Below are 26,900 nucleotides of genomic sequence, written 5' to 3'. Positions count from 1 at the left end.
TCGCAGTAGAATCATGCAATTTAATAAATTAAACTTGCATCAGTGGAGTCGGAAACTATCTTATATTCCAATATTAAACTTCGTTTTCCAGTTTGTTTTAATAACAATAACACATTTTCCTGCGTTATTCTCGGTCTTATCTTGACCTTTAAAGTATATATTTCATTGAGTATTATTTTGATTGTTTAAGCGCTTCGTGACCCTGGTCTGGAAAAGTGCTCTATAAATATAAATTACTTAATTACCTAAAAGTGCCTTTCAAGAGACTCAAGTTTGCTTCACAGTAAAATCACAATACAATAAAAAGCAGGTACAATAACAAAACAACCATTTGTTTGTTTATATATATATAAAACTTTTATTTAGAACGTCAACAACGGGATCAGAAAAAAAGTTCTTTATGCATCTTTCGTTTTCTTTGTCTTCTTCCTCTTCATCCTGTTTGAACAAGAACCAACGTTAATTATTATATACTATACAAGATAATCGTAACAATTACTTTTTCGTCTTGGCTTCCGGCGCGTGAGGTTTCTTCGCACTTTTTCCTTCCACTTTCTCTTTGTTCTTCTTCTTCTCCCTCCTCACTCTCTTCGGCGCTTTAGCTTGCGTGTCCTTCTCCGTCAGCAGCTTCCATCCACCTTTCTTCACCACCACGTGCGGCGTCGTGGAGATGGTGCTCCTCTTCGGCGGCTTCTTCTCCAGCCTCCGCTTGGCTTTGCTGAACAGAAAACGTAGTTCAACACCGAAGAAAAAACAGTTTCCTTCAACTGAGGAAAATCTCTAAACTCGGGAAAAATGATGCGACAACATGATCTGGATCTTATAATCCACGCGTTTGTGTCGTTTATACTATTGTAACAGTTTATTTCATGTCTAAACAAGAAGGATGTGTCTCGCCTGCAGTTCATACAAAACTCTGCAGCCAGAATTCTGAGCCGCTCTAGTAGAAGAACTCACATTTCTCTTATCCTTAAAACTGCTTCGCTTTGTCGTAATAAAATAGAATGAAATGAATTATAATGAAATGTGTGAAAATGTTAATACATGACAAACATTAATGGAGTTAAAAAGATCACAAAAACTTAATTTAAAACAAAATGATTTTATTTTTATTCATTATTTATGGTCATTTAACTTATTTTTATTTAAATGTATTGCATTTTATTTAATAATCTCTTTTTATTTCATTTTTAAATCGAGTCGTGTTTACAAAACCTGCCATCAAAGTTGTATTGTAGGACTGAGTTGAATATCTTATATATTTATACATTTAATAAATCCACAGTACGGATGCTAACGTTAGCTTAGCATTACGCTCTGTATAAATAACCCTTTTAAATCCTCTTTTGATTGTTATTTTATCCAGTTTTGCTTTTAGCAGGCTGCCAGTTTCTTTCAGGATCATTTTAAAATTCTGGTTCTTACTTTCAGATCTATTCATGGTCAGACCTTCCATCAGTGATCTGATCCAGACTCACCTGTGGATCTTCTTGAAGCCCGTCATGTACTCTGGCACCGGACAGCCCGCCTGCTTGATGACGTTAGCGATGCTGTGAAGGAAAATAAATAAATATAGATTCACCAGATTAAGTTCTTCATCGACGTCACCTTCTCAGCAGCGGTTTGTCGTTCTCCGTGAAGAACGTGACGGCTTTACCCTGATGTCCGGCTCGCCCGGTTCTCCCTGAAGCAAACGACACGTCAGACACGGATTAGAACCTTTGATCGCAACGTTTTTTTAAAAGCAACACAGGAGTTTTTTTTTTGTTAATAAAATAGAATGAAATAAATTATAATGAAATGTGTCAAAATGTTAATACATGACAAACATTAATGGAGTTAAAATGATTACAAAAACTTAAATTTAAAACAAAAATAATTGTATTATTAGTCATTATTTTTGGTCATTTAACTTATTTTTATTTAAATGTATTGCATTTTATTTAATAATCTCTTTTTATTTCATTTTTAAATCGAGTCGTGTTTACAAAGCTGGCAATAAAAGTTTTTGATTCTGATTCTAAAATAAAAAAACACTTTTTGTCGTACAAAAGAGGTTCATTTTCATTTGGACTGAGTTTGTTTTGATTGTTTGAGCGCTTTGTGACCCTGGTCTAGAAAAGCGCTATACAAATAAAAATTACTTACTTACTTTAATTTAATAAATCCACACTATGGATGCTAACGTTAGCTTAGCATGACGCTCTGTATAAATAAGCCTTTTAAATCCTCTTCTAATTGTTATTTTATCCAGTTTTGCGTTAAAATCCATTTAATTATATATATAAACAATAAATATAATTAAAAAAAATACATTTTTGTTTACTTTTTGTCCATTTGTCTCGAGGCTAAACATGTGAACACGTTTATTGTCACACACAGGACGTATTTGTGTCGATTACAGTTTAAAATGTCAATAAAATTGAATGAAATAAAACAGAAAATTAAATTAAATGGGATGAATAAAATAAAAATAAAATAAATAACTAGATTAAAGGATTTAAAATGAGATTTCATTAAATAATATTCATGATCCAGAGGATTTTTTTTTATCTCCTAACGAAATTCTGTGTCATCTCTGTCCTGGTATTTTTGCATAAAAGTACGATTTACGATGTATTTAATAACGTACGATCATTATTCCTCACTCACCGATCCGGTGGACGTACTCCACGGCGCTGGTGGGGAAGTCGTAGTTGAGCACCAGGTTGACGCCCTTGAAGTCGATGCCTCGCGCCAGCAGAGCCGTGCAGATCAGAACCCAGATCTTCCCCGAGCGGAAGCTGTTGACCACGTTGTCGCGCTGGAAGAGCCAGAGAAGAAGTTGAGGCGCCGTCGAGTTGAGAGATGTTCGTGTCGAACCTGCTGCTGCGTGCGGTCGGCGTGGATCACGTCCACGTTGATGCCTTCGTAGACCAGCTCGTGGAAGAGTTCTCGCGCTCGCTCGATGGACTGGACGAACACCAGCATGGGAGGCAAGAAACCCTGCAGAGCAGAAGAAAGAGTTGGACTCCAGGTGTGTTCGGTTGTGGTCCTGGTCCTGGTCTCCTCCAGACCTTCTTGATCAGGTCTCTCATGGCCACCAGCTTCCCGTTCTCACTTCCGACAAACAGCAGCTCCTGGTCCACCGTCTCCACCGCCGCGTTCCTGCAACGAGTCACATGGTCAGCCGGGTCAAGTTAGCCGGGTCAAGTTAGCTGGGTCAAGTTAGCCGGGTCAAGCTAGTCAAGTCAAGTTAGTCGTCGTACCTGGAAGTACATCAGTGTCAGAATAATGAGTGAATTTAATATTTCAAATGATGATGCTTTTTTTTTTTTTTTAGTAAATGTATTTTTAGCATTTAATTATTTTTGGAATAATTAAATTCACTTTTTTTTATATTGACAGCTTAATGAATTATACATGTTATATTTTCAAAAATATATATATATTTTTTTCACACAGAATTTAATATTCTGATTTTAAAATATTAACATTTCTAGACTAAAAATTCAATATAAAACTGTTGGTTTTATAGATCCAATATATTTATAGTGACTTTATAAGAATTTAAAGTGATTGAATTTTTTGTTTGTTTATTTAGTCAAATTAAAATATAAGAATACATGTGTAAAAATAAAATCAGGTATTTTGGCACCAATATACCACCATTTTTTTAATTGCATATAAAAAGCCAAAAATTATATATTTTCAAATGAATGATTTTTTTTTTTTACATGTAGTGTTTGATATTTTATTTTAAATATTTTTTCAAGTTTCTAAATTTAATTATTTTAGATTAAATTGATATTTTCTTATTTTGAAATAATTGAATTGTAGAATTCTAAATATTTTCTAAATGAATGACTTTTTGATTTTCTAATAATTCCAAAATACATTTTCTAAATTCTTTTTTAATTAAAATTATTCAGAAAAAAAACCTTTCATTAAAGCAAGTATTGAATCAGTAAATTAGTAAAGTATAATAATCAATAGTAATCAACAATTCTCTGATGACAGATATTCTCAGTCGCACCTGTGGCCGATGTTGACGGACACCAGGTTGTCCAGGTTCAGGCGACACCATTGTTCCACCTCCGTGCTGCAGGTGGCGCTGAAGAAAGCTCGCCGCACCCTCGGACTGGAGCAGGACAGGAAGACGGTCGCCAGCTGCTCCCGGAAGCCGGACTTGCCGTCTTCGAAGAGCTTGTCGGACTCGTCCACCACCAGCCACTCCACGCTGAGCCGGAAATAAACACACACAGTACTACGTGTTGAAGTACATCGTATCGAGTCAAGAACATTAAAGCTTCTTGTAAGTAAGTAAGTCATTTTTATTTGTAGAGCGCTTTTCCAGACCAGGGTCACAAAGCGCTTAAACAATCAAAACAATACTCAATAAAGTATATACTTTAAAGATCAAGATTAAACTGATAACACAACAGGAGTTCCAGAAAATCAAGGAAGAGCCTGAACAAATAAAAACTTCTTAAGATGTACTCGTTCTGTGTCCAACGGTTGAAAAACTTCAGAACTTAAACCTTATTTATGGTGTCAACAAACCGGCGAACTCCCATGATGCTTTGCTACGCACCGCTTTATTAAGTGACGGCTGACCGGTCGCTACTTAACTTTATTTAAACTCTACTTATAGGTCAAAAGGTCATCGGCAGCCACGATAGGTTGGCTGGGCGGCAAAGCATTACGGGAGCAGTCCAGGTCACCGTTACTGAGAGGGTTGGTTAAGAAGACGGCTCCTTATACGGCTCCGGTGATCCACAAACAAGTTATAATAAATGTTATTTTATTGGAATATTATTCACAAAATACTATTTTCCGTGACAAACGAGTGCAGTACCTGCTGAGGTCGACGGCCGGAGGGTCGTCCTTGAGAAGGAAGACGAGTCTGTTCGGAGTACTGATGAGAATATCTGCAGGAGGACCACGTTAGGAAAGGATCAACGAAAAAAACACCCCGGGACTCGAACCGTATCTCTTGCTGGACTGAGGTCCGAACTTCTTCACGGCCAGCGACACCTTGTCCAGGATGTGGACCCGAAACCCGACGCCCTCGGACAAACGCAGCAGCTCCCTGTAGGTCTGGATGTTGGCGGCGTTAGCGTCCGCGACAGGAAGTCCAGGAGGAGGAGGTCTCACCTGATTGGCCAGCTCCCGGGTCGGTGAGATGACCAGGGCCCGGAAGCCCAGGTTGGCCGGCTGCTGCAGGTGAGCCAGCAGGGGGAGACAGAACGCCAGAGTCTTCCCTGATCCCGTGGGCGCACAAGCCAGCAGCTCCCGTCCCTGACGCACACAAACGCACAACTATAGTCGCACAACGTCTTGTTATGTTTGGCTCATAATACACTACAGTAGTTGAATTTACGATACGCATCATGATACACTGTCAACGATACGACATATTGATATAGTGTAGTAACAAGTTTATATGTGTAGTATTGTGGAGTACTTGACTCTGGTGTTGTGATAGTGTAGTAACAAGTATATATGTGTAGTATTGTCCAGTACTTGACTCTGGTGTTGTGATAGTGTAGTAAAAAGTATATATGTGTAGTATTGTCGAGTACTTGACTCTGGTGTTGTGATAGTGTAGTAACAAGTATATATGTGTAGTATTGCCCAGTACTTGACTCTGGTGTTGTGATAGTGTAGTAAAAAGTATATATGTGTAGTATTGTCGAGTACTTGACTCTGGTGTTGTGATAGTGTACTAACAAGTATATATGTGTAGTATTGTCCAGTACTTGACTCTGGTGTTGTGATAGTGTAGTAACAAGTATATATGTGCAGTAGTGTCCAGTACTTGACTCTGGTGTTGTGATAGTGTAGTAAAAAGTATATATGTGTAGTATTGTCCAGTACTTGACTCTGGTGTTGTGATAGTGTAGTAACAAGTATATATGTGCAGTATTATCCAGTACTTGACTCTGGTGTTGTGATAGTGTAGTAACAAGTATATATGTGTAGTATTGTCCAGTACTTGACTCTGGTGTTGTGATAGTGTAGTAACAAGTATATATGTGCAGTATTATCCAGTACTTGACTCTGGTGTTGTGATAGTGTAGTAACAAGTATATATGTGTAGTATTGTCCAGTACTTGACTCTGGTGTTGTGATAGTGTAGTAACAAGTATATATGTGCAGTATTGTCCAGTACTTGACTCTGGTGTTGTGATAGTGTAGTAACAAGTATATATGTGTAGTATTGCCCAGTACTTGACTCTGGTGTTGTGATAGTGTAGTAACAAGTATATATGTGTAGTATTGCCCAGTACTTGACTCTGGTGTTGTGATAGTGTAGTAACAAGTATATATGTGTAGTATTGCCCAGTACTTGACTCTGGTGTTGTGATAGTGTAGTAACAAGTATATATGTGTAGTATTGCCCAGTACTTGACTCTGGTGTTGTGATAGTGTAGTAACAAGTATATATGTGTAGTATTGCCCAGTACTTGACTCTGGTGTTGTGATAGTGTAGTAAAAAGTATATATGTGCAGTATTGTCCAGTACTTGACTCTGGTGTTGTGATAGTGTAGTAACAAGTATATATGTGTAGTATTGCCCAGTACTTGACTCTGGTGTTGTGATAGTGTAGTAAAAAGTATATATGTGTAGTATTGTCCAGTACTTGACTTTGGTGTTGTGATAGTGTAGTAACAAGGATATACGTGTAGAATTGTCCAGTACTTGACTCTGGTGTTGTGATAGTGTAGTAACAAGGATATACAGTATGTGTAGTATTGTCCAGTACTTGACTCTGGTGTTGTAGTATTTACAGACCACATGACTCTTGACGAAGTCGTAACTGCTTTCATTTGTTTTCAAACCAAAATATGTCCAAACATCAGCTTTAAAAGCTGCTGGACTCACTGTATCCTCTCATCCCCAGTCATCGCCGGGATCTTGTGGATTTTTATTATTTTCCCTTTTGCTGCCATCTAGCGACCAGAAGTTTAATTGCAACATGAAAACGACCAAATTCCGTAAATACTTCCATGTTAATTGTAATTATATAATAAATAAGTATTTAAATATATTGCAATATCATGGATCTTCTCCTAGAGACGCGTCAACGACTCACGTGCATCATCAGCGGTATCGCCTGCATCTGGATCGGCGTCGGCGCCTCCAGACCCGCCTCCTTCAGGTTCTGAAGGACCCGCGAGTTCAGCCGGTACTCCGTCTGCAGCTCCTGGAACGTGCACACGGGGTCCGGCATGTCGGTTCCGTGCACGTTGATGCGGTTCTGAGCGCGGACGCGGTTGACCTGCGAGCGCACGGACGACACGGGTCAGCACCGCCGGGGACGCCGGGACCGGGAATGTTTCTTCCAGAACCAACCTTCTGCTGGTGCAGATGTTTGAGCCTCTTCAGCGACGTCTTCTCCTTCCCCTCGTCCGCCGTCTCTGGAAGCTTTTTCTCTGAAGACGACGTCCAGGTGATGCCGCTTCCCTTTGGTCTCTCTGGGGAAATACAAAGTATATTTGTATGTATTTAAGAATACTTAGTAGAAGTAGAAGTTTTACCTCCTCCGTCCTCGTGTTTAGTCTTTTGTCGTTTGCTTTTCTTGCCTCCATCATTCACTTTCTTCCTCTTGTCTCCTCCATCTTCATCATCTTCATCATCATCATCTTCATCTTCTTCGTCGTCACTTCCTGTCTGAAGATCCTTCTCCGTCGTTATCTGGGCTCCATTAGTTTGCCTTGTTCCAAAATAATCGATCGCAGACACAGAAACATTGGGGTCTGCTTCATGACACTTCACCGTCTACGAAAAACAAAACAAAACACGTAATATTAAAACTTACGAAACACGTTTCAGGAAAAGCAATCGATTCCTTTGTAGCTAACTTTATTTGTACCCTTCCGGTCGACACTGGACGCGTCTTGAGTCCCAGAGAAGGTTACAGTTTACCTTAAATCGAGCCGCATCGTGTCCGAACCTCTTCAAATCGAACTTGGCTCCAGATCCGATCTTTCTGAAGAGTTCGAACGCGTCCATTCCAGCACCAGCGTGTTCCGACCGCGTCCAGACATGAGCAATCAACATCCGGGTCACCCGGCTCAGAGCTCACTACCGCCTCCCAGCGTCACCGTGAGAAAGTGTTTTTTTTGTAAGCTAAATCGATTTAAGAAAGTATTAAACGTTTATTTATGTATATACTACAGTTTTGTTTGTTTTGGATGGATAAGTATAAGGTTTATAAATTATTAATAATAATTATTCATTTTATGATTATTATAAATAAAGACAAGAAGAAGTGAAGGATGACTTGTAGTGACAAAATTCGTAATAATAATAAGTATAACGTTGAATTAATACCTTGCTTGTTGAAACCATTAATAAACCATCTTATAAAAAAACGTCCTAAGAGTGCGTTGAATTATGATCTTAATTTTTATGTATTTTAATTTCGTTACATTAAAGAATATTTTCTATTAGGTTTTAAAGACTTATTTCAATATAGGCAGGAGAGATTAAAAGATCCGAGGACCAGCACTTCAGTTGTTTAATAAGTGTTTATTATTCATTTTAATGTAATTATTTATCTTTGATATGCATGTATATATCATAGGAGTCACTTGTCTTATCTAATATTGTAGTATTTATTTATTTTATTCTATTTTAGAATGCCTCTACACCCGTTTATTTTGTTCAATACTGAGAATAAACATGTTCTTAATGTGCAGCTGTTATTCTGTAATCAATGTATCTAAATATTGTTTCACATGGACCATGTTTTTTTTTTACATTTGTAGTGATGGTCTGATGAAGCTTCATGAAACAGTGTCAAGTTGTTTAGAGGTCAGTAGGTGGCGCCATCTTTAAAAAAAAAAAAAGTGTCATTAGAACAGTTCAAAGCAAGAGACGCCTTCTAGTGGACTCTGAAGATAATGACACTGTTTCATGAAGCTTCATCAACACATCACTACCATCTAGTGGACTCTGAAGATAATGACACGGTTTCATGAAGCTTCATCAACACATCACTACCATCTAGTGGACTCTGAAGATAATGACACCGTTTCATGAAGCTTTATCAACACATCACTACCATCTAGTGGACTCTGAAGATAATGACACTGTTTCATGAAGCTTCATCAACACATCACTACCATCTAGTGGACTCTGAAGATAATGACAGTGTTTCATGAAGCTTCATCAACACATCACTACCATCTAGTGGACTTTGAAGATAATGACTTGGTTTCATGAAGCTTCATCGACACATCACTACCATCTAGTGGACTCTGAAGATAATGACACTGTTTCATGAAGCTTCATCAACACATCACTACCATCTAGTGGACTCTGAAGATAATGACACTGTTTCATGAAGCTTCATCAACACATCACTACCATCTAGTGGACTCCGAAGATAATGACACCATTTCATGAAGCTTCATCAACACATCACTACCATCTAGTGGACTTTTAAGATAATGACACGGTTTCATGAAGCTTCATCGACACATCACTACCATCTAGTGGACTGTGAAGATAATGACACCGTTTCATGAAGCTTCATCGACACATTACTACCATCTAGTGGACTCCGAAGATAATGACACCGTTTCATGAAGCTTCATCAACACATCACTACCATCTAGTGGACTTTGAAGATAATGACACGGTTTCATGAAGCTTCATCGACACATCACTACCATCTAGTGGACTCTGAAGATAATGACACCGTTTCATGAAGCTTCATCAACACATCACTACCATCTAGTGGACTCTGAAGATAATGACACCGTTTCATGAAGCTTCATCGACACATCACTACCATCTAGTGGACTCTGAAGATAATGACACCGTTTCATGAAGCTTCATCGACACATCACTACCATCTAGTGGACTCTGAAGATAATGACACCGTTTCATGAAGCTTCATCGACACATCCCTACCATCTAGTGGACTCTGAAGATAATGACACCGTTTCATGACGCTTCATCGACACGTCACTAAATATTAGTATTAAAACAGATTTCTAAGATAGTACGAACATCTTCATTAGGACCAATATTTTAAAAAATAATCTTGTAAATCCAAAGAAATGTTTTATTGACATAGTTGTAAATAATATTCTGTGTCGATCAATTCATCATTTGCACTCAACTCTAATTATCAATTATTATGAAGACAAAATAAATTAATATTTCTTCTAAAAATAGTCCTGTTGGTCAAAAATTTGACTTTTAATCGTGCCATTATTTCAAGATTATATATATAAAAAAAAGGCGTTCACGGCGACTTGAGTGAGTTTTCTTTCTCTTCACAGCTCGTCACACGACTTCAGCAGCTCCCGTAAGAACCCGACGACCAGGTCTTTGTTCGCGGCTCCTCCCTCCGCCTCGAGACCCTCCAGCCGGACCAGGGTCTGCCTCACGTCCGTGACCCTCTGCTGAGGACTGAAGGTGTCTCCTCCGTTGTACTTCTCGGCGTCTCCTCCTCCCTCGGCCCTCAGGTACTTGACCAGGTGCTCCCTGATGCCCCGCCCCTCCTCCGTGTCCAGCAGCCGGGCCAGGACGGCGAAGTCCTGCGCGAGGCTGACGCTCAGCAGGTGCAGGAGGGCGTGCGAGATGGTGTGCCTCAGGCTGTCACTGTAGCAGTACTCCAGGAAGTCGTTGGTGTCCCTGCTGTTCTCGTACGCTCTGGCTAAGGAACGCCAGATGCGGCTGAAGCGCTCGCCGTCCCCGTAGCTCTGGCGGCGCGTGGGCGCGGCGAGGGCCGCCGCCGACTTGATCCTCACCTTGAAGTTGGTGCAGGAGGTGACCACGTGGCACAGCGCCGAGAAGGCGTCGTCGGCCCAGGGAGCCGAGTCTGAGAGGGACAGGAAGTGATGTCGTTTTTGTTGACGTTTAGAATCACAGTGAAAGTAAATATTGAAGGAATAAACTTCAATTCAATTTTTGGTAGAATTGAATTATTCGTTTAATATTTTGTATATTAAAAGGTTGAATTCTTTTTTTTTTTTTTTTAATAATTGAATTAAATTTTTAAAAATATTTTTACAATAAATATTTTCATTTATTTATTGTTATTTTTTAGAGTTCGATTTTCTAAGCGAGTTGCAACCTGGTTAGCTAATCAATCATACTACATTAGCAAGCTTGTTAGCTGAATGCTATATTAGCAACCTTGTAAGCTGCATGCTATATTAGCAACCTTGTTAGCTGCATGCCATAGTAGCAACCCTGTTAGCTGCATGCTATAGTAGCAACCTTGTTAACTGCATGCTATATTAGCAACCTTGTTAGCTGCATGCTATATTAGCAACCTTGTTCAGATGGATGCTAACTTAGCAACCTTGTTAGCTGCATGATATAGTAGCCACCTCGTTAGATGGATGCTATATTTGCAACCTTTTTGGCTGCATGCTATATTAGCAATCTTGTTAGATGCATGCTATAGTAGCAACCTTGTTAGCTGAATGCTATATAAACAAACCTGTTAGCTGCATGCTATATTAGCAACCTTGTTAGCTGCTTGCTATAGTAGCAACCTCGTTAGATGGATGCTATAGTAGCAACCTCGTTAGCTGAATGCTATATAAACAAACCTGTTAGCTGCATGCTATATTAGCAACCTTGTTAGCTGCTTGCTATAGTAGCAACCTCATTAGATGGATGCTATAGTAGCAACCTTGTTAGCTGCATGCTATAGTAGCAACCTTGTTAGCTGCATGCTATAGTAGCAACCTTATTAGCTGCATGCTATAGTAGCAACCTTGTTAGCTGCATGCTACAGTAGCAACCTCGTTAGATGGATGCTATAGTAGCAACCTTGTTAGCTGCATGCTATAGTAGCAACCTTGTTAGCTGCATGCTATAGTAGCAACCTTATTAGCTGCATGCTATAGTAGCAACCTTGTTAGCTGCATGCTATAGTAGCAACCTTGTTAGCTGCATGCTATAGTAGCAACCTTGTTAGCTGCATGCTATAGTAGCAACCTTGTTAGCTGCATGCTATAGTAGCAACCTTATTAGCTGCATGCTATAGTAGCAACCTTATTAGCTGCATGCTATAGTAGCAACCTTATTAGCTGCATGCTATAGTAGCAAACTTGTTAGCTGCATGCTATAGTAGCAACCTTGTTAGATGCATGCTATAGTAGCAACCTTGTTAGCTGCATGCTATAGTAGCAACCTTGTTAGCGGCATGCTATAGTAGCAAACCTGACACCGATTCACTTCCGTACGATGAACTCACTCAGGGGCAGGTCTGGGTTCCGAAAGGCGTTCCCGAGAGCGTAGCAGGCGTTCCAGCGCGTCTTCATGATGGCCGCCGACTGCACGTTCTGGACGAGCGCCTTCACGGCGTCCTCTATCGGCCGCAGGAAGGCGGACCTGGTCAGCTGACTCTCCCGCAGGAAGTGGAGGAGACTCCCCAGGGCTCGCATGGCGTTACTTTTAATCTACGGAAGTCAGAATAGAAGTAAGAATCCGCTACTTTTATTCACCTTAAAAGAAACAATTCCAGGTGAAGAACCTTCTCCTTGTCGGCGGCGGCTCTGGTAGCAGCTTGAAGCATCTTCAGCAGCAACATGTCCGACAGCTCCTGCTGGAACTCTGCGCCCACGCTCTCCCTGAGACATGAGGGTCAGTGATGGTTATCTAGACCAGGGTCATACTTTCATTTATGTGTAAAACATTTAGAAATTAATATTTTCTAAATGATGAATTATAGAAGTTGCTCAACATTACAAATAAAAGTATTTCAGTGTAATTCATGTTGGAATTTAGTTTTATTTTAGGAAAATTATAATTAAAAAAAACAAACATGGAAATGTTAAATAAAACTAATTTTTATTAAAGTTTGCGTGAGATGTTTATTAAACATTTTTTTAAAGGTCGTTTTATATAAATAAATAACATGAAACTAAAGACTATATGAAAAATAATATTAATATGAGTTGAATTCCTTCGAGACAAATGATTCTACTTCATCCGTTATAGAAAAAATAAATAAAACATAAATAAATGTGTTGTTCAATGGAAACGTTAAATAAAAACAAATGATTATGCATGAGATGTTTTTTTCCGGGTCAAGGTGACCCGAAAGAAAATGTGTTTGTGGTATCCCTTGTGTTGTCTCTGGGTCAAGGTGACCCAAAAACAAATGTTTGTAGTATCCCTTGCGTTGTCTCTGGGTCAAGGTGACCCGAAAACAAATGAGTTTGTAGTATCCCTTGTGTTGTCTCTGGGTCAAGTTGACCTTAAAACAAATGTGTTTGTGGTATCCCCTTGTGTCGTCTCTGTGTCAAGGTGAACGACCTTGTTCACCAAGAGAGACAAACACATTTGCTTTTGGGTTACCTTGACCCTGAGATAACACAAGGGATACCACAAACACATTTGCTTTCGGGTCACCTTGACCCTGAGATAACAAGGGTTGAACTTGCTCAACATCGACATGTTTTAAATAAACTAGAAGAAACTTTACTTGATATATTTGTGCAAAACAATCAAGAATAAAAAGGGTAAATGTTTGACCTCCTTTCATGAAGTCATTTATCTCGACGGTCACTGCCGGTCATAATGTTCTGGCCGCAGCAGAATCAAATCCCGATCAAACGACTCTCACTTGTTGATGATGAGCGAGTCGGTGAGGTTCCCGAGCGACCACGCCGCCTTGCTGCGCACGTTTGGAGATTTATCCTCCAGCGCCGCCAAGATGGTGTTCGCCGTGTCGGCCACGAACATCACGTCCTGACGCGAGAAGAACACGCTGAAGCGAGACCAAAAAAACCCTCACCTTTGCCCCTTCAACTCGTGACCTCTCACCTCTCGGAGACAAGGGAACAGGATGTAGACGCCCAGCGTCCGCACCGCCGCCCTCTTCACCAGCGTGTCCTCGCTGTAGGTCAGGCCCATCACCATGGTGACGCACATGAGCTGCGTCTTGTCCTGAAGGGAGACGGAGACACATGTGGTCTAACCAAGACCGGTCCTGAGGGGCCAGGGGGGCGACTCACGGGGAGGAGGGCGAAGGCCTGCGGCAGGATGGAGGACAGGGCGTCGCAGGCGCTCTTCTGCAGCATGTGGTGCTGCTCGTTCTGCAGGGCCCGGTTCAGTGGACCGCGCAGGACCTCGGCCCAGAACTGAGACACCTGGAGACGGACGCGGGTCAGAACGGCGGGTGAGTCTCCTCTGAGGGGTCTTCACCTGAGGGACGGGGATCCGGGCGCTCTCGGGCATGTCGCTCTCGGCCCGGTACTGTTGGATGATCCCTGTGCCCAGTTCTTCCAGCAGCTGAAGATCATCATCAGAGTAACGATTAGATGTTTTACTTCCTTCAGAACCTGTTAAAACACTCACGGCTCGTCATAGATTTGCTGCAAGTAAGACTGAGGATATTTTCTCTGGATATGATCCTCGACAAGTTACTTCTCGTGTTATAGATTTAGAAAATTCTACATTAGCAACATTGTTAGCTGTATGCTTTATTAGCAAACTTGTTGGATAACCAATCATGCTACATCATTAACCTTGTTAGCTACATGCTAAATTAGTAACCTTGTTAGCTTAAACATGCTACCTTGGCAACCTTGTTAGGTTAGCATGCTACATTATGACGCTGGTTAGCTAACCAAGCATGCTACATTAGCAACATTGTAAGCTGCATGGTATATTATCAACCTTGTTAGCTGCATGCATCATTATCAACCCTGTTAGCTATATTCTATATTAGCAACCTTGTTAGCTGGTTGCTATATTATGTAAGCTACATGCTAAATTATCAACCTTGTAAGCTACATGCCATATTATCTACACTGTTATCTGGATGCTATAATAGCAACCCTGTTAGCTACATGCTATATTAGCAACCTTGTTAGCTGCATGCTACAGTACCAACCTTGTTAGCCAACCAATGATTCTACATTAGCAACCTTGTTAGCTGCATGCTACACTATCAACAATGTAAGCTACATGTTATATTAGCAACCTTATTAGCTGCATGTTATATTAGCAACCTTGTAAGATGCATGCTATATTATCAACCCTGTTAGCGACATGGTATTTTAGCAACCTTTTTGGCTGCAGGATATATTAGCAACCTTGTAAAATGCATGCTATATTAGCAACTTTTTTGGCTGCATGATATATAAGCAACCTTGCAAGATGCATGCTATATTATCAACCCTGTTAGCTACATAATATATTATCAACCTTATTAGCTACATGCTATATTAGCAACTTTATTAGCTACCGGCTATATTATCAACCTTATTAGCTACATGCTATATTATTCACCTTGTTAGCTGCATGCTGTAACACATAACAATTTAGAGACCAATGTTGTCGTTATATCATAACTATGAATAAAGAGTATCAATATGACTAGTCTGAAGTAACTTGAACTGAAGGTAACTGGTGACCTTGGCTCCGTGATGCTGTATGGACGGGTCGCTCTCCTCCAGACACCCGGCACACATCTGACCGATCTCAGAGAGACCCGACGGCACCAGAGACACGTATCCTTTCACCAGCAGACACAGAACCTGCATCCAAATAAAAAACAACAACAACATGACACGCTTCCACACATGATTGACAGCTCACACCTGCAGGGCCTCCAGGCGCACAGGAGACGGCTCTAGAGCGCCCCCTCCTGCTCCCTCGCTGTCGGAGTGTTCCTCGCGGGGGTGCGACACCAGGGCGACGCAGAGCTGCAGCAGCCACGGCGACGAGACGCCGCCGCCGCCCTCGCCGGTGGGCGTGTGCGACGCGGCGGGAGATCGTGCGCTCGGCGTGCGCTTGGACGGCGATGCGGCGCCTCGTTGTCGCCAGCTGAGGGCGCAGTCCTGGGGGGGCAGGGACCCTCCGGCGCCCTCCGGCTGCTGGAGGAGGAGCTGCACCTCGGGGAGAGGAGCTTGGGTGGACACCAGGGCGCCGTACAGCGTCAGCGCCGACACCCGCACGTTGACGTCTGGAGAGAAGACGTTATAAAGACGGGTTAAGACTCGTGGTGTGAGACGGAACTGACCTCGGTGGCGAACGAACGGGCAGATCTGCCTCCAGAGTGGACTCAGGAGACCCGGTCTGAGGCGCTGGTACGGAGCGTTGGACACCAGGTTAGCGAGACACTGAAACACAGCAACGTTTGACTTGTTGAGACAATCAAAGGATTTGTTTGATAAATACTTCATGAAGCACTTCAACTCATTTACTAATTACTAATTATTCTGTGGATATTTTGATCGGTGGAGAATGGGGTTGTAAGAAAATATCAATACAATTAAATATCACAACAGTTCTTTTTTTTTCTTCACCGTAATCAACCATTTTAACTGTAATTAACCGTAAACTTTGGAGCGAAAGTATCTTGACATTCTATTCTATGTTAGTCTTTGTATCCTTTGTCTTATTATTTTTCTTTGATCCATGTTCTTTATCTTTAGATTTAGATTGTATCATTTTTTTTCTTCTCTTTGTTCTTGTTCTTATTTTTATGAATCATCGTCTGTATTGCTTTCTCTAATTGGAAAAACAATTTCCTGAAAGAGACCTCCTGAGGGATCCATAAAGTTCTACCTAAATCTAATCAGATTTAATTTTTATCTTTTCCATTTTATGGCTTGAATTTTATTTAACTTTCATTGCATGTTAATTGTTCATCTAAATTATTTTTCATTTTAAAGGGTTTGTTTATGCTTGTGTTGTAATTAAACTTCCGCCCACTAGATGGCAGCAGTAGAATGTCTTCCGCAGCTAAAGGAAGAACGATCACTGAGGACGAGAGGATACAGTGAGTCCGGCAGCTTTTAAAGCTGATGTTTGGACATATTTTGGTTTGAAAACAAATGAAAGTAGTTACGACTTCGTCAAGAGTCATGTGGTCTGTAAATACTACAACACCAGAGTCAAGTACTGGACAATACTACACATATATCCTTGTTACTACACTATCACAACACCAGAGTCAAGTACTAGACAATACTACACATATATACTTGTTACTACACTATCACAACACCAGAGTCAAGTACTGGACAATACTACACATATATCCTTGTTACTACACTATCACAACACCAGAGTCAAGTACTAGACAATACTACACATATATACTTGTTACTACACTATCACAACACCAGAGTCAAGTACTAGACAATACTACACATATATACTTGTTACTACACTATCACAACACCAGAGTCAAGTACTAGACAATACTACACATATATACTTGTTACTACACTATCACAACACCAGAGTCAAGTACTGGACAATACTACACATATATCCTTGTTACTACACTATCACAACACCAGAGTCAAGTACTGGACAATACTACACATATATCCTTGTTACTACACTATCACAACACCAGAGTCAAGTACTGGACAATACTACACATATATACTTGTTACTACACTATCACAACACCAGAGTCAAGTACTCGACAATACTACACATATATACTTGTTACTACACTATCACAACACCAGAGTCAAGTACTGGACAATACTACACATATATCCTTGTTACTACACTATCACAACACCAGAGTCAAGTACTCGACAATACTACACATATATCCTTGTTACTACACTATCACAACACCAGAGTCAAGTACTCGACAATACTACACATATATCCTTGTTACTACACTATCACAACACCAGAGTCAAGTACTGGACAATACTACACATATATACTTGTTACTACACTATCACAACACCAGAGTCAAGTACTCGACAATACTACACATATATCCTTGTTAAAACACTATAACAACACCAGAGTCAAGTACTCGACAATACTACACATATATCCTTGTTACTACACTATCACAACACCAGAGTCAAGTACTCGACAATACTACACATATATCCTTGTTACTACACTATCACAACACCAGAGTCAAGTACTAGACAATACTACACATATATACTTGTTACTACACTATCACAACACCAGAGTCAAGTACTGGACAATACTACACATATATACTTGTTACTACACTATCACAACACCAGAGTCAAGTACTGGACAATACTACACATATATACTTGTTACTACACTATCACAACACCAGAGTCAAGTACTGAACAATACTACACATATATCCTTGTTACTACACTATCACAACACCAGAGTCAAGTACTGGACAATACTACACATATATACTTGTTACTACACCATCACAACACCAGAGTCAAGTACTGGACAATACTACACATATATACTTGTTACTACACTATCACAACACCAGAGTCAAGTACTAGACAATACTACACATATATACTTGTTACTACACTATCACAACACCAGAGTCAAGTACTAGACAATACTACACATATATACTTGTTACTACACTATCACAACACCAGAGTCAAGTACTGGACAATACTACATATATATACTTGTTACTACACTATCACAACAACAGAGTCAAGTACTGGACAATACTACACACATATCCTTGTTACTACACTATCACAACACCAGAGTCAAGTACTAGACAATACTACACATATATCCTTGTAATATGTCACAATATATCATATTGTTGACCCTGTAATCAACGAATTCTTGATAATACACCCCTAGTTTGGGTTGGTTTTAGGTTTATAACCATCTGGATCCACAAATTAGTTAAAGATTTGTCTCGGTTTTTGCTTGTATATTTCTCCAGAAAGCTCTAGAATGCTTCTGCCCCCTGCTGTTCATTAGGTGTAGTAGCTAGCAATGTCATTTTACCTGCTAAAAGAATGTATCAAAATAAGTTAGCTTCAAACATGAAGATGGAAATCCTGTGAGGTCCCAGCGATGACTGAGGACGAGAGGATACAGTGAGTCCAGCAGCTTTTAAAGCTGATGTTTGGACATATTTTGGTTTGAAAACAAATGAAAGCAGTTACAACTTCGTCAAGAGTCATGTGGTCTGTAAATACTATCGTGATACGCATCAACACATTCTTGACAGTTAACAGCCCTGGTTAAAAATCACGATACAGGGTCAACAATAGGATATATCGTGAAATATTGTGAGAAAAACTATAAATATAAAGTTTCTTTTAAAGAAAAACTGTAGCCAATAAATCTTCATTTGCATTTCACAATTAAGTTAATATTAGATTTTTAATTAATAACAGCTACGGGGCTCAGTATAGTGAAATAGGTTAGATTAGGTAGAACTTTATTGATCCCTCAGGAGGTCTCTTGTTTTTTTCCAATAGCCACAGCAAATGCAGCAATTCTTCATAAAAAATAAATAAAATAAAATAAGAACAAGAACAAAGAGAAACAAAGAGAAAGAACAAGATGATACAATCTAAGTCTAAAGATAAAGATAAAGAACATAGATCAAAGAAAAATAACAAAGGATACAAAGACTAACATAGAACAGAACATCCAGATACTCTCACTCCACTCCTGCCCCCGAACTCAGAATTGTACAATTTAATAGCCCGAGGAATGAATGAGTCCCTGAGTCTATTAGTGTTGCATCATGGGAGGATGCTTCTCTGCTCACCGATGACAGTGTTCAGAGGACGATGATCATGATGGACAGTAGTTTGTCCAGTGATCTCCTCTCAGCAACTGTCACCAGTGAGTCCATACAAATAAATATTGTAATATTCCACTCTTGATACTTTCCTACACCACGTACCTTTATGACCTGAGTGAGGGTCTGCGGGGAAGTTTCCGACAACAGAGCCAGGTTGAGGGATCGATGCAGCTCTCGGATGGTGGCCGCCAGCGTGAAGGAGAACGGCGTGAAGGACGTCCGTGGAGACGTCGTGTCTTCGGCGACGCCCAGAAACTGCCGGGAGCCCTCGAGGATCGACGACAACACCTGGAGAGCGCTGGTGCGCACCTGGAGAGAGTTAGCGTTGAATTTAACATTTCATGAGTGTCTTTCTTCTCTACTTTTAAAGCTCTAATTATTTGTACAATGAAACGATCATTTGTTTTATGAAAAATGTTATTCTATCGTTTCTATATTGAAAGCTTAAGTTGATTTTCTTTTTAAATAATTGAATTAATTTCTATTTCTTTTCCAATAATCTCCATTTCTAAAAACAAATAATTATTCATTTTGAAAATATTTAATGTGTCAAAATTCAGGGATAAAAAAAATGTAATTCAATAACTTTAAATGAAAAGTTGACGTTAATAAATCAAAGATCTGCGATTGGTTGCAACTTTGATCAAGTAGCTCGGTGCTCGTTTGATAATGTCTGGTCATTTTTATATTGATTTTTACAGATAAATAAATAATAAAATATTGAATTTATAAAGTTTGTTATTTTTATTCCAAATATATAAAAATAAATGTTCTAAATTCAATATTTTTTAATTTATAAAATCACTATCAAAATGACCAGACATTACCAAACGAGTACCGAGCTACTTCATTAAAAAATGTCATCCAATCGCAGATGTTTGATTTATTAACCTCAACTTTTCATTTTAAATGATTGACTTGAATATTTTTATCTCTGAATTTTGAAATTAAATTAAATTTAAAACATTTTTCTATAGGTTGAAACTTTGATTGATCAAGTAGCTCTGTGCTCGTTTGTTAATGTCTTATGACACACTTATACCAATATTTTCCTATTGATTTTATAAATGAAAAAAATATTGAATTTAGAAAGTTTGTTATTCTTATTCCAAATATCTAAAAATACATTTTCTAAATTGAATACTTTTTCTTTTATAAAATCAGTATAAAAATGACCAGACATTACCAAACGAGTACCGAGCTACTGCTGAAAAATAATAATAATAATAATAATAATAATGTCAACCAATCGCAGATGTTTGATTTACTAACGTCAACTTTTCATTTTAAATTATTGACTTGAATATTTTTATCCCTGAATTTTTTCTATTACATTTAAATTAAAATGTATTTTAATAGATTATGTGTAAAAATAAAATGCATCATTTCAACCTTAAATAAATAAATAAAAAGATTCAACCTTTTAAAATAAAAATGATTTAATTCAATTGTTCACAAAAAAAATCTTTAAAAATGTAATGACTAAAATGACTAAAATAAATTAAAAAAAACAATAAAGTTATTAAAATTAATTCACTCGTTCACTTCCACGGTCGTACCTTCGGTGACGGATCCTTCAGGACGACTGTGAGCAGAGTGAGCGCAGGAGTTCCACCCACTATGGGGGCGTCCGGGATGAAGGAGGACCAGTATCCGTACAGAGTCCTCTTCTCCACACCTTTGACCACGGCGAGGAGGCAGTGCAGCGCCCCCTGCCTCATCCCGGTGTAGTACAGTCTAGAGAAGAAGGCAGTAAGACGTCAAGAAGTGTGTCCATCAGTCGTGGGTCCAGCGACTCCAGGACTACCTCAACTTGCCCTGAGCGCCCCCTTCTGGGTCGGAGAACTCAGAATCGGATGTGTTGAGTTTCCAGGAGGGGTAGAAGGAGGGCTGCGACAGGGTGAGAGGAGGACAACGTAAAGGAGGTTCGGACGTTCCTTCTCCGTCGTCCTCGTCCTCCCTGGTGCTCTCCTCACTCGTCTTCTTGGCCTTTCCTTTGGACTTTCTCTTCTTGTTCTGAACAAAATCATCCATTAAATGAGGTGAATAAATGGATTTAAAACGTCCTCTCACAGGTTTAGCAGGTCCAGCAGAAGCTTTGGACACGTCGGGTTGTTTTGGTGCCTCCACAGTCTTGTTGGTGGAGCGAGCCTCGTACGGCGGGAGAGGAACCGGGTGAAGAACGTCCGCCCAGTCCACGTTCACGCCCGGAGCTCCCTGGAACATGAGCCTCTGCAAGAAGAACACCACGGTTTGCAAGTGAAGGAGCCGCTTCGGTGACGTTCGGTGACGTACCTTCAGAGCGGCCAGAAGAAAACCCAGTTCATCCGCCGCCACGAACTTCCATTTTCCTCCGGAGAGACAGTATTGCAGACCCTTCAGAGCAGCTTGGATCACCTGCACAGGTGAGAGGATTCTGAACACGTGTTTGTGGTCAATCAGTGACAATATTCAATTTAACATTTCAAATGTTGAAACTTTTCTTTTAATCTTTATTTCAATAATTTTCTTGAATAATTGAATTCAATACTTTGTATATTGAACAATGTATTTTTTATACTTTAATTTAAATAAAATGTAGTATTTTAAAACCAAATGAATGCATTATTTTTTTATACTTTAATTTAAATAAAATGTAGTATTTTAAAACCAAATTAATGCATTCTTTTTTTATACTTTAATTTAAATAAAATTGAGTATTTTAAAACCAAAAGAATGCATTATTTTTTATACTTTAATTTAAATACAATGTAGTATTTTAAAACCAAATGAATGCATTCTTTTTTTATACTTTAATTTAAATAAAATTGAGTATTTTAAAACCAAATGAATGCATTATTTTTTTATACTTTAATTTAAATAAAATGGAGTATTTTAAAACCAAAAGAATGCATTATTTTTTTTATACTTAAATTGAAATAAAATTGAGTCTTTTAAAACCAAATTAATGCATTATTTTTATACTTTAATTTAAATAAAATGGAGTATTTTAAAACCAAATGAATCCATTATTTTTTATACTTTAATTTAAATAAAATTGAGTATTTTAAAACCAAATGAATCCATTATTTTTTATACTTTAATTTAAATAAAATGGAGTATTTTAAAACCAAATGAATCCATTATTTTTTATACTTTAAATTAAATAAAATGGAGTATTTTAAAACCAAATGAATCCATTATTTTTTATACTTAAATTTAAATAAAATTGAGTAGTGTAAAACCAAATAAATGCTTTTTTTTTTACACATGAAGTTTGACATTTTGATTAAAATGATGCCAAAAGAAGCATCATGTGATTGCCTGCACATCATGTGATTGGCTGAAATTTTAGATCAAGCATTTTCGATTTGTTTTTGTCTGGTGACACTATTATACCAACATTTCTATAACGAGTTTTGAACCACAAACTAAACTAAACTACAAATGGAACAATATTTGATTTATAAAATGTATTTTTTTAATTATTGTAATGTGAATATTATATATTATTTTTTATCATTTAATTTTTACGTTTAATTATAAATGAACACATTCTTCCTTTCAATATTCAAATAATTTAAGTAAATTAATAAAGTTAGAATGTTAAATGTAATCATTGAATATTCCTATGATACTAAACTTCCATTATTCTCACACTTTAATATACATTACAACACGTGGACGCCGTGGTATAAATAAACGTACCATACAGTAGAAGAGCTCGTCGGTGTCGGGAGTCTTCGGGGTCTGCAGGGTCTTCAGGAAGACCTTGAAACAGACACTTCTGTACTGGTCCTCCAGAGGAGGCTGACCAGGGATTCTGAAAAATGTGACGACAACATGTTTAGATTTTGTCTTTTTTAATTCAAAAACACACGCGTCAGATTTAAGGTCCGGGTTTAGGTTCCGATCGGATGGTTGTCGCAAGAAGAAGAATTTTAACGTTTATCCCGTGAAAATATCGCAAATTCAACTTCCTGTTAAAGAAAGTTGTGTTTATAGCTTAACTGCTAAAAGATTTTAGTTGCTGTGTGAGTTTAAACTCCTTCTTTAAATGTGTAAATAAGGAAGTTATTTGTTGATTAATGGATAATAAGTCTACAGATAAATTAAGTTACAACTTAAGATTGAAGGGAAACTTCTGAGGTTACATTTTTTAATCAAATGGAGTATTTTAAAGTCAAATGAATGCATTATTTTTTATACTTTAACTTAAATAAAATGGAGTATTGTAAAACCAAATGAATGCGTCATTTTTTTATACTTTAATTTAAATAAAATGGACATATACAATATAATACAACTTAAGATTGAAGGGAAACTTCTGAGGTTACATTTTTTAATCAAATTTACTTAAACACAAATGGCATTATTAGTGCAATTGTACCAGTGCTGGTGTTTTCAAAATGAGGATTAGAAATGTCTTCGAACCGGACTCTGAAGGAGTAAAAACCACCTTTAACCTTGAGGATAATAACTCATCCAAGTTTTTGTTTGGTTCAAATCTTTGGAGTAAGATAATTAAAGACTTGTGAAACGGAGACGAAGATATATATTCATAAATGTCTGAGACAGACATGTAAACTCTGTGTTATTCTCACTTGTATACAAGTAAAATAACTGATTTCTATTCTTTTTTTTGTCAGATTCCTAACGTTACAAACATATTTTTGCAACAAGGATGCAAAGAAAGTCAACAGTAGCTTCTGCATAAATGTTTACCTGAGACAAATGTTAGCCAAACACTTGATAGCGACGTGTTTTAGCTCCATGTCCGGCTGAGAGGGGGCGCCGTACTGCAGCAGGACCCCGTCGTCGCCGAGCAACCCGCTGAGGTACTAGCGAGGAAAAAAAAACGTGGAATTTCAGCCACTAGTATTTAGAACGGGGTTCACGCCGGACTCACCCGGTGGCACTGAGGTCCGTTCCCGTAGACGACGGTGGAGAGCGCCAGGAGGACGCCGGCGTGCGTCCACGTGCTGCACACTCTCAGGGCGCTCATGATGTAGTTGAGGAGCACCTCCAGAGTCTGCTCGTCCATGATGACCTTGATGAGGACCAGAAGGATTTAGGAAAATCATCTTTAAAAAAAAACAGTCACCGACGCGGTCGTTACCTTGAGTTGGTTCAGCAGGTTATGAATGAGACGACACAGTTTGACCAGCAGGTGCTCCTGGGTCAGCGGCACGAGTCGACTGGCATGTTTGAGCAGCAGGCAGACCTCCTGCGTCATGATTGAAGACAGAAATATTGATTTTTATGTTCAAATCAACAGATTTAACAGAATTCTATTTAAAAGTTTTTAAAAAAAATAAGAAAATACAAACGCTTACACCGAATATGCAGTAGGTGGCGGCAAAAACAAGAGCAGAAAGAGTCGAAACACCCACTTTTTTGTTCCCCTTATTATTTGCTTGTATTTAAAAGTTGCACAAATAGGTTTAAATATCCATTGGTTTGTATTGTATTGTGTTATATAAGTTTGTTTTTTTTTACAAAAAATGCATTGTTAAGTTCAACGGTTTAATAAAGATATTTTATTCAAATCATTGTATGCATCAGTCAACTAATGTTTCAATTTGATTTACATTTTTAGGTTTAAATTCATCATTTATTTATTAACAATTATTCTAACATTAAAGTGTGAGTAAAATGAAACAATTCTTTTTTTTTTTAAATAAACATGCAAATATTCCTTTTGTTGAATCTTGTGTTGACAACGACAGTTCTGGCCGCTAGATGGCAGCATGTTACAGAAAAAAAAGAAATCCCACGAGATCCTGGTGATGACTGAGGACGAGAGGATACAGTGACTGCAGCAGCTTTTAAAGCCGATGTTCGGATATATTTTGGTTTGAAAACAAATGAAAGCAGTTCCGACTTTGTCGTTATCAGAGTCAAGTACTCGACAATACTACAAATATCTTCGTTGTTCCTACAGTACCACAGTATATTACAATATATTGTATTGTTGTCCCTGTATAGTATCGCCAGATTCTTGTCAATACACACACCCAAGTATAATATGTAGATTATCTCGAATGTTGCGTTAATAATACTATACAAATCTCAGTATTATCTTGACCTTTAAAGTATACTGTATACTTTAATAAATATTGTTTTGATTGTTTAAGCTCTTTGTGACCCTGGTCTGGAAAAGCGCTATACAAATACAAATTACTTACTTACAATGACTTGTATACTATTACAGAACAATATATTTGTATAAGCTCAAAGTGTACATCTGAACGTAAGAACCAAATAATTTTAAAGTTGATGCTGAAATAAACTCGAAGCTTGATTTTCTGGAACTCCTGTGTTGTTATCTTGACCTTTAAAGTATATATTTTAGTGAGTATTGTTTTGATTGTTTAAGCGCTTTGTGACCCTGGTCTTGAAAAGCGCTCTATAAATATAATTTACTAACTTACTAAATCGCAATGTTAAAACAAATAAATACATTTTTCGAAATCAGCCCTATTTTAGATAAACAAACAAAAAGTAAAAAGTCACCAGGAGGAAATGACGTCAGAAAATCAATGCAATTGTTTACATCTTTTTTCATCATCGTGTGGTACTGGGCTGCAACAAGTGGATTATGGATTAAAACAGATTAAACTCTTGGATTATTGTTTAAATGTCTCGCAGGACCTAATTTTTCTACATCATCTCTTCACGAGGAGCCCCGAGACGTTCCTGAGTCAGCTGAGCCTCTGTTTACAGGTGAGTCAAGTTAGATGTCAAAGGTCACCTCCGGCCGGATGCTGATGCTCGGGTCTGCGCTCGTGTTGAAGTTCTCGGAGATGATCTGGTCGAAGAGCGAGTTGAGTTCCTCCTTCAGCTGCTCCTGGTCCGCCCGGAGGCCCCTGAGTTTGGCCCCGCACCGGGAGAACTGGCGCTCGGCGCTGGAGGGAGCCGAGCTCCGCCACCCGCCGCCGCCGCCGCGAGGCTCCAGCGGGGTGAACGGAGCCGCCTCCGCCGACAGAGGCACCGCAGGGAAGGCTGGTCCATCACCGCGTCGACCGGGAGCCGGTGGCGGCATCAGCCCGGCGTCAGACGACATGATGTACACGGGACCCCGGAAGTGATTCTCGTGACGTCACTGGCTTCTTCTTCTTCTTTCAACGTAATTGTACGTGCGCTTTACTACCACCTAGTGGACGATACCAGTGACGCTAGAGACTCGCTTTATAATCTGTTTTAGTTTTAGATTTTTTTTTTTTTTAAACTGCGGTTCTATATAGAGATACGTGTGTTTAATTATAATTATATTAAAGGGAAAAAAAAGAAGCGAAAAAAATAAACCCAAAGAACAACGTTTCCAAGAGTTTCTGATTCTGATATTATGGGTTTGATTTTCGTCTCTTAATCATTGAATAACAATTAATTGAAGTCGTT

General features: G+C 38.8%; 2 protein-coding genes across 2 annotated transcripts; both read right to left on the bottom strand.

The window, feature by feature from the left end:
- Positions 1 to 330: 330 nt before the first annotated feature.
- Positions 331 to 8,052, bottom strand: ddx52 (DEAD (Asp-Glu-Ala-Asp) box polypeptide 52). The gene is made up of 15 exons (XM_087807138.1): positions 7,913 to 8,052; positions 7,525 to 7,765; positions 7,340 to 7,461; positions 7,080 to 7,265; positions 5,137 to 5,280; positions 4,968 to 5,079; positions 4,838 to 4,910; positions 4,016 to 4,219; positions 3,057 to 3,147; positions 2,863 to 2,985; positions 2,653 to 2,803; positions 1,609 to 1,684; positions 1,479 to 1,550; positions 500 to 718; positions 331 to 438 (listed from the first exon to the last, which is right to left on the bottom strand). The coding sequence occupies exons 1-15, from the start codon at positions 8,045 to 8,047 to the stop codon at positions 399 to 401; spliced, it is 1,989 nt and encodes a 662-aa protein (XP_087663264.1). The 5' UTR covers positions 8,048 to 8,052; the 3' UTR covers positions 331 to 398.
- A 1,994-nt stretch (positions 8,053 to 10,046) lies between these two features.
- Positions 10,047 to 26,590, bottom strand: heatr6 (HEAT repeat containing 6). The gene is made up of 20 exons (XM_087807720.1): positions 26,254 to 26,590; positions 24,619 to 24,726; positions 24,409 to 24,549; positions 24,225 to 24,340; positions 23,208 to 23,322; positions 21,816 to 21,917; positions 21,594 to 21,752; positions 21,328 to 21,536; positions 21,080 to 21,257; positions 19,623 to 19,829; positions 15,990 to 16,089; positions 15,568 to 15,932; positions 15,382 to 15,504; positions 14,168 to 14,254; positions 13,978 to 14,112; positions 13,787 to 13,909; positions 13,587 to 13,711; positions 12,492 to 12,588; positions 12,213 to 12,417; positions 10,047 to 10,823 (listed from the first exon to the last, which is right to left on the bottom strand). The coding sequence occupies exons 1-20, from the start codon at positions 26,563 to 26,565 to the stop codon at positions 10,276 to 10,278; spliced, it is 3,555 nt and encodes a 1,184-aa protein (XP_087663846.1). The 5' UTR covers positions 26,566 to 26,590; the 3' UTR covers positions 10,047 to 10,275.
- Positions 26,591 to 26,900: the final 310 nt, after the last annotated feature.

The sequence above is a fragment of the Callionymus lyra genome, chromosome 14 (genome assembly GCF_982586985.1).
Source record: "Callionymus lyra chromosome 14, fCalLyr1.hap1.1, whole genome shotgun sequence".
Classification (NCBI taxonomy): Eukaryota; Metazoa; Chordata; class Actinopteri; order Syngnathiformes; family Callionymidae; genus Callionymus; species Callionymus lyra.
This window is presented reverse-complemented; position numbering and strand designations above follow the sequence as displayed.

What these genes read in the sequence shown, in the direction of transcription:
- ddx52 (XM_087807138.1), bottom strand. Translation starts at nt 8,047, where the DNA reads ATGTTGATTGCTCATGTCTGGACGCGGTCGGAACACGCTGGTGCTGGA. An exon ending in ACGATGCGGCTCGATTTAAG is followed by an intron (nt 7,766 to 7,912) that starts GTAAACTGTAAC and finishes TGTTTTTCGTAG; the next exon opens with ACGGTGAAGTGTCATGAAGC. An exon ending in TCCGTCAACATCGGCCACAG is followed by an intron (nt 3,148 to 4,015) that starts GTGCGACTGAGA and finishes GACTCGTTGCAG; the next exon opens with GAACGCGGCGGTGGAGACGG.
- heatr6 (XM_087807720.1), bottom strand. Translation starts at nt 26,565, where the DNA reads ATGTCGTCTGACGCCGGGCTGATGCCGCCACCGGCTCCCGGTCGACGC. An exon ending in ACGGACCTCAGTGCCACCGG is followed by an intron (nt 24,341 to 24,408) that starts GTGAGTCCGGCG and finishes TTTCCTCGCTAG; the next exon opens with TACCTCAGCGGGTTGCTCGG. An exon ending in GAACCCAGACCTGCCCCTGA is followed by an intron (nt 10,824 to 12,212) that starts GTGAGTTCATCG and finishes TGTCCCTCTCAG; the next exon opens with ACTCGGCTCCCTGGGCCGAC.